The sequence below is a fragment of the Apteryx mantelli genome, chromosome 18 (genome assembly GCF_036417845.1).
Source record: "Apteryx mantelli isolate bAptMan1 chromosome 18, bAptMan1.hap1, whole genome shotgun sequence".
Taxonomy (NCBI): domain Eukaryota; kingdom Metazoa; phylum Chordata; class Aves; order Apterygiformes; family Apterygidae; genus Apteryx; species Apteryx mantelli.
Window position 1 is genome coordinate 12,038,231 of NC_089995.1, and position 11,778 is coordinate 12,050,008.

The 11,778-nt window shown below is 41.1% G+C and overlaps 1 protein-coding gene across 1 annotated transcript; it reads left to right on the forward strand.

Moving 5' to 3' along the window:
- The first annotated feature begins 800 nt into the window (after positions 1-800).
- PFDN4 (prefoldin subunit 4) lies at positions 801-3,523 on the forward strand. Its single transcript, XM_067307551.1, has 4 exons — positions 801-902; positions 1,376-1,483; positions 2,511-2,654; positions 3,126-3,523. Exons 1-4 carry the CDS (start codon positions 879-881, stop codon positions 3,255-3,257), a joined length of 408 nt encoding a protein of 135 aa, XP_067163652.1. The 5' UTR covers positions 801-878; the 3' UTR covers positions 3,258-3,523.
- The last annotated feature ends 8,255 nt before the right edge of the window (positions 3,524-11,778 follow it).

Genomic DNA, 11,778 nt, shown 5'->3' on the forward strand with positions numbered 1-11,778 from the left:
ATTTCGCTCCACATAGCAACCGCGCGCACCCACCCGCCAAGGCTGCAGGCCTGGGGATCCCGGGCCTCGAACCTACCGAGCCGAACATGGGCAGCACGCGGGTGCCAGGAGTCTCCCCCGCAGTTGTGAAATGTTGCGGTGACCTGATTTTCTTGTTTTGTAGCTGTGACATAAGCTAAATAAACTGAAGCATGTGGAGGCAATTACGCAGCACAAGTGCCAGATACCCTCATGTCTTGTTTAGAAGCAGCCAACCCGCCGTCCTAGCAAAATAAAATATTTATTCTTGCTTAAAAAGTCCCTCCGCAAGGATCTGAACTTGAGAGCCTCTTCCGCCCCCATTTCCAGAAACAGGCGGCTGGCTCGGTTGGCAGGGACGAGCGAAACCCGGGGCTGATGGCGGAGCTCCCGCCCTCGGGCACCCCTTCCCCGGCAGGCGCCGCCGTCGCCGCCGCGGGGCGGGACGGGGCGGGCGGTCGGTGTGGGGAAGGGCCCTTCCCTGCCGCGGTGCAGTGCCTGGGGCTGGCGGGGGCGCGACGCGGGCTCCGGGCCCGGGCGCCGCCGCGCCCCGCCGCTATCGCCTGGCGCCACCGCGCGGCAGCGCTCGCGGGCCGCAGCCCAGTTTTGTGTCGGCCGAGTCGGCCGCACATCGCCTTTAAGCGGGACGTACCAAGCGCGGCGCGCTGGCACAGGGGCGCCCGGCTCCCCGCGGCCGGGCCCCAGGGCTGGCGACGGCGGCGGCGGCGGCGGCGAAGAGGGGGCAGCGCCGCACAGCACGGCGGGGGGGGGGGGGGCGCTGACAGGCGCCTGTTGTTGTCCCCCCCCCCCCGTCCCGCTCCTCCTCTGCGAGGGGAGCGAATGGTTCAGCCCCGCCCAACATGGCCGCCACCATGAAGAAAGCGGTGAGTGGGGGACGAGGCGGCGGGGGTGCTTCGGTGGCCTCCTCGGTGGCGGCGTCGCCCCACCTCCCTGCCCCGCGCTGAGGTGGGGCGGGGGCGGCCATGTCGCCTCAGCGCGGCCCCGGGCCCCGCGGCGGCGGGTCCCTGCCCCGGGCCCGCTCCCGGTCGGTTCGGCGGGGAGGGGGCAGGTAACGCGCGCTCGCGGCTCTGCCGCCGCCTCGGCCGGGCGCGCGGGGCTGGCGCAGCTGATTGTAAGCTGGCGAAAAGCGGGGTTTTGCTGCCCAAACTGCGCGCGAGCGAGGGGCAGCGGCCCGCGGCCGGCGAGCAGCCGCAGCCCCGGCGGGGCCCGGCGGCGGCGAGGCCAGTCAGCTCCCCTGCCCAAAAGCTTTCTAGAAATAATCTTATAGCGAGATTAAAAACAAAATCAGTCTTCACATAAGCGACGAATTCCTCGCGTTGGCTTCTCCTCCTTGCAGGCTGCGGAAGATGTCAATGTCACTTTTGAGGATCAACAGAAAATTAACAAATTTGCAAGAAATACTAGCAGGATCACAGAGCTGAAAGAAGAAATAGACGTTAAAAAGGTATTTTTGCTACCAAGTCACTTACTTTTTGCTGCCCCGAATTAATTTCTGAGCTGTAGCTCAGCAAATGGGCAGAAAATAGGGACTGTGGGTTAATGTAAGTAATAGTTCTAGTCTGGGATTTCTGACACTGAAGATAGAGAGCATTAAGGTGGCAAAGCAGTGAAAGTCATGGGAAGTAAAGGAAGCTTGAAAGAACTGCAAGTGTATTATTGCATGCAGTACTTAGAACTTCTTAAGTGTCATTTATGAAATGTTGACCATATATGAAAGTTATTTGCAATGTTCCTAAAATTTCTTGTCTGAGGTCATTCATATCTATTTTTCTTGCACCAGTGAGGCATTCATACATTTCTTCTTCTTTTTGACATGTTTGCAGAGGTCATCGTTATCTGCTCAGAGATGTTCTTTTGCTGAATAGGGTGCATTATTCTGATTTACTTTTCCAGTATTAATTCATTTTCCTTTAACATCAATCACAGTATTTCCAGTTAAGTTTTGCCATGATTTGTAAAATGCTTACCCTGTCTCTTCTGTAATTACCTTGTCTGATACATATTGTAAAAATGCAACATTTTTAGTTTGATGTTCCACTAGTGGCTTAAGGTGCTAGGAGTCTAAGCCATCCTACTTCTGTGATAAGGTCATTAATATTTGCCACCTTATTTGTCTTCCTGTTCTCTGGTTAAATTCAGAAATTCCTGTGTAATAACATTTCAGATGTTAGTGAAATTAAATCAATTGTATTTCACTTGTCTAGGCAGTTAATTGTCCTATTAATGAGAGATACTGAGTATTGACTAGAACTTTGTACTGGTTAAACTCCACGGAATTTAATACTTACTCCAAATTACGTATCTGAAACAACTTTATCCAACATATTGATATTATATTGGTGGGTAGGATTTCTGCCCAAAAGGCAGAATCTCTCTGCATTCATTATTCAACATGAATAGCACGTTAATGCATCCATTGTAATAATTTACATAGGACAAAGTGACCAGCTTTCTTGTGTCTTGAAAAATAGAAGCAACTTCAGAATTTGGAAGATGCCTGTGACGACATAATGATGCTTGATGATGATGATTCACTACTGATACCCTACCAAATTGGAGATGTCTTCATTAGTCATTCCCAAGAAGAGACACAAGAGATGCTGGAGGAGGCAAAGGTTTGTGGGGGAAAGGGAGTTCCTTTAGCACTGCCTGCTACAGTGTGATGAGCATTGCAGTGGAATGGTCTGTTCATTCTTTGAACCTTTTACTTTCTGAATATCTTTACCATGATATCATGTCATACTACAGATTATTCTTCCAAAGCCGGAGACTGTTAATTGGTAACAAAAATCAACAGGGAAATATTCTCTCATTCTGATTTAGCTTTGTCTTATCTTGATCTTGAAGAGCAATATATTTAGGTCAGTGATAGCTGAGACATGACTCTCTTAATTTCTGGTATGTTTTATGTTTTATGATGTCCTGTAATTGTTCATTTGGACAATTTGTCCATTTGTCCTTTGACTGGCTCCATCGAAGGAGCCTGACTTAGCAAAAACTTAAGGTTCCTTTGATTAATTATATATTGCAGACAAACATGACTCAGTTTGTTTTCATAATTAATTAGACTTTTTTTTTTTTTCCAGAAAAGTTTACAAGAAGAAATTGAAGCATTAGAATCTCGAGTGGAATCAATACAGAGAGTGCTATCTGACCTGAAAGTTCAACTCTATGCAAAGTTTGGAAATAACATAAATCTTGAGGCTGAGGACAGTTAAAGGTTTTCTAAATATACCATAATTTTTTTTCATTGTTTTATTAAATATTTTGGCAGTCCTTCTTTTCCAGTAATGTTTAAAAAAAATCCACCAGTTTCTATTTTTTGACTTTCCTGTCTTGGGTTCCATCTATTTAATGAGAGCTTTCTTATTTTGCTTATTGCAGTTATTTATTTGTTCAGGAAAGCCTTAGCATCATACTGTTGATAAAGCATCAAGATTGGAATATTCGCGCTGTTTATTAAAATAATAAAGTCAGGCACATATCATAGTTTCCCTGGTCTTGTTTTCAACTCAGGAAAATATTTATGGAGTACAAAAATACTAGAAGTGGGGAATTTCTAATTTGCACTGTATTGGCTGTTGGCTAGAAGTTGCTCTGCAGTATTTTGGGCATGGTCTCACACTCAGCTATAATGCTGCTTAAGTTGGTCCAAGCAGCCCCTTCTGGAAATAATAAATCTATCCTTTGTCTTTCTCTCAGTCTTAGCTCAAAAGTTTTGTGGCCAAAGGATAAACCGGATAAGGGAATCGAGTCCTGCCCTGGGCGGTTTTGTTTTTTTCCAAGAGAGATCAGTTCCTCAGTCATTTCATAGACAGCTGCAGAAACACCGATAGCTCAGTGCACAGAGTGGCAACAAGCTGACAGTGGAGAAAGGAGGGCTCCTTAAAGTTTGCATTGGTAGTGAAGAAGTGCTTTTGGAGCCACAGTTTGTTCAGTCATTTACTACTTTCTATTTGGGAATCGCGAAAGATGTCATAAGTCATAATGGTGAGTCTTAACCTCTTTCAATTTTCCTGAACAACTGTTTCTAAATATGAATGCTAAGTTCAAATCGATGTGCCAAATTAGTGTCAGAATTGTTCACAGATTATGTTACTTTTGTCAGCATCCATCCTCTGCATATGATCCCTGGAACTGTGCCTCCATCATTTTGTGAAGTTGGTGGCTACGGTTTTTTTTTTAATTGTCTTAATTTCGTGACTCCTTAGATCTTTTAAAAACTATATGCAGTCTCTGCTTTTGGACTTGCCCTCTTTGATTAACGTATTGTTCTCTGCAAATATCTGTTCATTATGAATTTATTTTTTTAATTAACTTTTAGCATACTTTAATAATCTTTTTAAGTTTTTCTCCAAAACAGTGTGGACAGAGATAGTTCAGCTGGCCAAATATTAATCTACAGTCATTGTTTTTTAATATAAATGTTCATAGCGTGAGATGAGTGTATTTTCATAAAATGAATTATTCCTACCTATCATGTTTCAGTTGTGCAGTACCTCTGCTTCAAACCATGTGAATATGGAAGTATTATTGAAGTAGTTCTGATACTATAACAATAGTAATGCTGAACTTGATCTTCAGTACACCTCAGCAGGATCTCACTAATGTGTTGTTAACAATGAATTACAGCATTGCAACTTCAACGGTTGTTTAAATGCTGAAGCCTTTTAACATCTGGAATTCTTCTCAAATTCTTCAGTGTTGTATATAAGGTTTAACACAGCCACAAAGGAAGAGTCTTTCACAGTAAGGATCTAATACCTCGACAGAAGCACTTGCATTACACACAGCCTAAATCAATAGAGGCTGTGAGTCTCAAAAGTTATGCTAGACTTCTTCCTAGCCCTAGAGTTGCCTAAGTTTCTTAACAGAGTCTCAGTGGTTAATACACTTCCACCGTGGGATGTGTGTACAAATATCATAGCCCTAGCTGTATGAATTTTTAACTTGTGCTTCTAACGAGTTGTGACTCTAAGCCAAACCTATGCCCCAGAAAAGCATTGAAGTTACTTCTGACTTCCTAAGTGAGTACTTCAGCTACTCTTTTAGATAAAAGGTGGGTATATGGTAGCCAGGGTAACTCAGCCAGTACATCTACCAGCCAGTGACTGGAGCAAATCAAGTGTGTTGGGTCTTCAAACAGATGTAGATGTTCCTCTGCGTAATTTAAAAATCCTCTATATAACTTCCTAAATTTAGTCAGGAATTTGGTGCTAAACTGCTTCAGAGCAGTTCTAGTTTGAATCAGGGTTATAGTTTTAGGCACTGAAGGGAGAATAAAGTGGCCAATGATTTGGTATCAGCAGATGCAAGTATTCTGGATTTAGGTGACTCAGCTCTGCCTTAGCCCACCTCATTAGATTTAGATCTTAATTCAAAACTGTCTGCCAGGACAGTGCAATTTGAAACCTAAGTAGGGCAGGTTTACAGTCTTAGGAGTCGCTGGTTTTTCTACACACCCAAACCATTTGTTTGGTATTTTAAGGTAAATCCTTCCAACACATCTGTCTTTATAATTATAAACCAGATAAAATGTAAAGACGACTTTTTCCCAGGTGAAAACTGATCTAGTGGTGGAGTTAGACCCCTAATGAGAAGCATCCAGCAGATGGCACCAAAGTGCTGGAAAACCTCTCTTACGGTAAGCCCGCGCCTAGGCTGTGAGGGAAACGTTGGCTTCAGCGATCACGTTCTCGGACGCTTCAAAATTCTCTCCTAAGCGTGACCTTTGTGCCAGCTTTACTGCTCTGAGCACATGCATGGCCGTGTTGCCTGCAGGCTTTGGCTATTTAAAATGATTGTAATTTCCAGATAGGCCATCGTACGGATATGGCTTATTTAAAGAAAAGAAAAAGGCAGGTAGTAAGGTTTAAACATTTGATGCCAATGGCAGCTATAAGGAATGTAGTGCAGTAAATGACCCAAAGGGAGAATGCTGGTGAGGTGCAGAGCTTACATTGTTCCTGCTGTTCTTTTATATCCTAGAAATGGCATTGTCCATATACGCAGCTGCTGCGTTTAGGAAAGATGATTGTTAGTGTTCTTGTGGATGCCAGAGATGCCTTCTGAGTTCAAGGATGGAGCAAAATCGTCTCTTCTGTCTTTCTGGTGCTGAATTTTTGTCCTTTGGGATTTGTTTTGCGGTTTTTGTTTGTTTGTTTAACCCAACAACATCTCTCTGTTTATCATGGTGCTGATATATTTTAGGTCACTTCATTAGGGTCTTCCTGGATTAGTAGTTTCCGTGTTTTTGTGTGTATGATTTGTGCTTTTCTGTTTGCTTAGTCCTTACTGCAATTTGTGTGTCATTGCAGCCTTGTAAGTCTAGCTGCATGTTTGCACATGCAGTGTCCAGTTTGCTTATATGTTTTGGAAAATTGTGTTTGCAAATCAGGCATGATTTCTTGTTTTAAAGCTGTCATTGTGGAAGTTAATGTGCAGATTCTCAATCAGTTGCTTGAAAGTATTTGCCAGAGACCTCATTTTTTGTTTTTATAACCTTCTTCCTCCCTCATGAATGTATGCAGTTGTTCTTCAGTTGACTTTTATTCTGTATAGTTCCCCACCTGGTAAGTACTCTTTATTTTCTGTAGACTGGAAATTTCTCTTATCTGTAATAATGTTTGCCTTACAGATATCCTGTTCAGACAGTATAAATATAAACCATGAAAATGCTCCATCAAAAACCTTTGCTCCCCTGTACATGTCATGAATCACTTAGCTACACTTGACAATATACTTTTTTTTTTTTAAATATCATTGACAGAATGCAAATTGTTTACTGTCATTCTCTGTGCTGTCAAGTGAATCACATTTTTAAAGCACTTTGAAGATGAAATGTGCCATAAAAGTGCTAAGCGTTATTTTGCTCTGAGTGTTTAGAGGGATTGGCGAGTAATCCTTGAGTGAGTGAATAGCTGATCAGCTCCATTTTTGTATTAAAATACAGTTTCCATACTGTTTTTGTTTTGCAAGTCAAGGGTCACCAGAGGCTGGCTTTTCACTTAACTGCATCAATTAAAGCAGATAAGCTGTATTTCAGTAGCTGCAGTTTTACTAGTTTATTTTGGTGCATGGTGTCATGGAGACTTAACTTATCAGTTTGTCCAAGTAGCCTGATGAAAATTCTCTGAAACATAGTCAGGCACAAGTCTTTATTTTCAAGAGCTTGTTTGTAGTTCTTTATTTTCTTATCTGATGTAAAATATACTTTTTTTTTTTTCCCCCACATGATAATCTCCAGCATAAATTTGTCCAGTGGAACCTTCATTATTGCTCATCTCTTTTATATAGAAGATACCCAGATATCATTATGCTCTTTAGTAAATATCTGTTTAATAATTATTTGATAACTGTAGGAGTTGGTGTATAGCTGAAGTGTAAATGATTTTGTGCTATTAACTATCACTTTGAAGAGCAAGAAGATTGAATCCTGAATGCTAGAGCCATGTTTTCTGTAGGAGCAACAGAATTTAAGTAGTTTGGTTTGCATGAGTCAGTGGTTCAGATCGTTTATTTAATGTTATTCTAATAGTCTGATTCATGAAAGGAAAAAAAAAATGTGGCTGTATGTAGGCATGATAAGGCCTGACAGAAATTATTTACAACCAGGTTTGTCTCTATATTGATTGCATGAGTCATACAGAAAAACAAATGATTTCTGTAATTAACTGCTGCTGATCAGACTGCACAGAACGCAGTGCGCAAAAGAGGCGTAAATGGCTGTGAAGGATTTCCCTCAGCAAGAAATAAAACAGGCTTACGGTTAAGGGGGACTGGATCCAACTGTTAGAGTTGAAGTTAAATAAATAAACCTGCCGTTTACTTCACATTCACAAAAAACTTTTGTTCACTGTTTCTCTTTGCCTGTTTCAAAGCTGGTTGGTATACTGTGACTCGGATCTCAATTTATGGCCTGCAGTTCTCATCAGGGTTCCCCTACGCTCCTGCCAGCAAACCCTTCGCTTCCTAATAGCTGGGGGTGCTGAGTAGTGGGGCAGAGGGTCGCAGCGTGAGTTCGTCGAAGGACGGCTTCAGGTAACCGCCGTGGTCTGCACGGGCATTGTCCCCGCTTCTGGAGGGGCGAGGAGAGATGGGATGGAGCGATGTACTTGCCAAGTCTGTACTTCAACACCTGGCCATTTCTTTATCCTGTTAGGAACATTTCTTGTTTGCTTTTCTCGGTGTAGCCTGGCACAAGTGAGGAAAGCCACTCTTCAGTGCATTTTTAGACTTTTGTTAAGTTTTACTTCCTTTGAGCACGATACAGAAGTCCATCGTATCCATGTATGTTTGGATGATTTCCTTGCCTTGTTAACCGTAACTAAAAGGACCGTGCATACCAGATTGTGCTCTGGTGAAATAAAGTAACTATTTATAATTTTTTATTGATTATATATACAGTTAAAATTTCTACTATCTATTAGGTATCTGGATAGACGTGTGAATGAAGCCAGACTGGTTGGTAAGGGCTAGTCATTGACCAAAACCAACTTATAACACACAGGTATAACACACTTGATTGCCTCTGGGTGCACAACAGTAGTAAATCAACCCACATAAAAATTAACAATCTTGGCACACAATGGTAGGGACTGGTGGTAGGTCTATACCCAAGAGTTTTTTATTAGCACTTCAGGGAAACGAATAAAACTTTTAGTTTCATTTCTGCTGTAAAAGCTCTCTCTCCCCCCCCGTCCCCCTCCCCCCCCCCAGTTGCTTAATATCATTATTAAAAGCTTGTCCTTAAAAGCTTCAGTTTTCTTTTGGAAACGTCTCCCAGCATAAATGGTAAATGTGTCTGTGCTTTCAAACAGCCTCTGGGGAAAATTTTAAACTTAAGATTGCTCTCTCCTTTGTAGGCGCTGCAGAGGCATTCGTATATGTTGTTCATTTATGTGATACCTAGGACAAAGAAGTTCTACTAATTCATGCTCTTGAAAAGAAGAGCAATGGGCATGTTCGAGGTGTTCAGGATAGCGTTTATACTGGTAGCCTTTTGGTGAGGGAAGCAAGAATGATGTCGGCCACAGATGGAAATCCTAGCAATTCCTGTGCTGCTCAGGTAGGTAGCTATGTTAAAGCTCCCTGTAAGAGTGAACCCCAGACTTTCTACATCTGATTAGATTTTCTACTTGAGGTACAGCGTCAAAATCAGCTGAAGGATGGCAATACATTTCCCCCCCCCCCCTTCTTCCCACATATAATTTACAAGAAAGGAACAGCAATTAGGAGAGGTGGGTTCTCTAACTCAAACATCTGCCTCAAAGTCAATAGCTCGTCATGCTTCGTCATCGCTATATCTGTAATTATTCTGCAGGTACAGAAATGTTAGCAAACTGATCACTTCATGCTGTGGCCAAGATCCTGCACAAAGGCAGGTCTTTTCCAACTCTGCAGCCTTTCCTTTCCTTTTTTTTTTTTTTTCCTCCCCAGCCTTTTTCCCTCTGTAGCAAAGAGTAAATCTTGAAGGTTTATTGAAGCATGGTAGGAGAAGGCAGATAAATGTAGTAGAAAGCAGATAGGACAATATTGGTACACTGTGGTGTTCCTTGCAGAAAATGCTGCTGCAGTTCATATGCAGACAAAAACAAATATTAGTTATCATTTAAAAAAAAACCCCTAAAAACAAAAAACAACCAGTGGGAGCAGAATGGACTTCACTGCACAAGAGTTTTCGCCATTATTACACATTTTATTGCAGTCATGATGTTTGACTTCACAAAAGTGGTAACAAAATCAACCTTAGAATTTATTAGTTAGTTTATTTTACAACATTTGATGAAGCTAAAGTTGAGGATGTTTTTCTTTCTGCCCTCTCTTCTCCCTCCAGCTTTGTGCAGTAGTGATACGCAGTAGCTGTACCACAGCTCACAGATGCTCCAGTGGCATTGCAGAGGCTTTGCAGTGAGTCTCCCCAGATTATCCTCCTCACAGCTGATTCCTGTGTGTTGTAGTGAGGAAGAGGGTAGTGATGTTTATTAATAACATACTCCTTAGAAGGACTTTGGTATAGCACTCGGGTTTGCCTGTAGTCTTTGACATCTCTTTATTGCAGGTACAATGTACCATGGGATGAGTATGGTATATGACACTCTCTATAGAAAACTTTTTTAATTCTTAAAGAAAGAGTAACTAGGGGATACAAAGTGCATATTTATAGCTACTTTTTCATTGGATAGATTGGATAGATTATAGATACTTTTGCATTTAGCTATGAGATTCTGCCTTTAACACAGGCTGTTAGAGGTTTGAAGGTTCTGATATTCATATGCATATATATATATATATATATATTTAACAAAGTTCAAAACACCCCTATTTTACCTATATGATATTGTTGCTTTCTACTGTGGCAGCCATCTTTATCTTAAATGAAACATAGAAATTGCATATTATTTTTAATGCTTTACAGTCAATACTTTGCATTTCAGCTATATGCCCATAATATGTCATGTAAATGACATTTAATTGGTGCTTCGCATTTTGACATCTAGTTTGAGAACCATTTGCTTTTCCAGACAACAGACTATTAAGTAGCTGTATGTATTTAAAATGCTGTTTCTTGTCTGTGACATCAACATAAGGATTTCACATCAGGCTTTTATTGATTGTTACTGGCTAAAACTTCTTAACACGTAATTTTATTGCCATTATATTTGATAGGACAAACATCTAATCAAATAAAATTGCACTTCATTTTATATCAGATTGAAGATTTATTTAATATGAAGTTTCAACTGATGCCTGTTGCTATGACAACACAGAGTAACTTTATTGTTAGCATAGGAATTATCTCAAGAACTTCCTGAGTTTCATGTCAAATGAATAGCTCACAAAGCTTTCGTTATACCAAACAGGACTTGTAGGAGGAAGGTCACAGCCTCTTTTTCTCTTCTTAAATGCTGGTTCCAGTTCCCTTGTATTTCAAAGGTGAATTTCCTCTTGATAGCAAAGTTGATACAGAAGTTATGAAATCTTTCACAGTAGTTTCTCTGTAATGTGCTATTTTCATTTGTCCTTTGTACTGCAAGGGAGAATACAAAGTTTGCTTTTTGTTTCACAATAGATCTGATGCATTAATAGTGAGCTTTGGATCAGTCCCAGGTAGGGTTTACTGCTGGCAGCTTCACACTCCTCCAGAGAATGATTTGGCAAGCTTCCTAGCACCCTGAGAAGATATGTATTCAGGCTCTCAGTTCTCTGCTTACATGATGAGCTCTAGCTTCTAAGATGTTTACAATTAATGCTTTTATATAATGCATTTACAGTAGAAGCCTTTAAGGTGTTTTCAACTTATGGAGGTGTATAGATGCTAAGGTAATGAACACCATTCACAAATTGGAAAATAAAAGCAAATCATGCAATTAAAATAATGTAAGATGAAAAAGTGATTGATTCATAGCCAGATGAAATTAATGCCCATTAATGTAATGGACTTTGAATTGAGCTAACAAGAGATGTTCTCTATCAATGCCTACAGCTTTTATGAAAAATCTCATCTATTTCCAGTGATGTCTTCATTAATGTGTACATCTAAGCTTGTTCTGTACTATTTTTTATATCTGTACAAGCCACAAAGTTAGTTGTCTTATGTATTGATACCCCATTTTCACCTAGCTGAAGTATATGAACCAAATTTGTGTCACATTCTATTTTGTTGATCAGTGTAATGAAAGGAGAAAGTTCTAGTTCAGCTTTGAAAATGCTGCTGTCTTTTGCTTGTGTAATAGAACT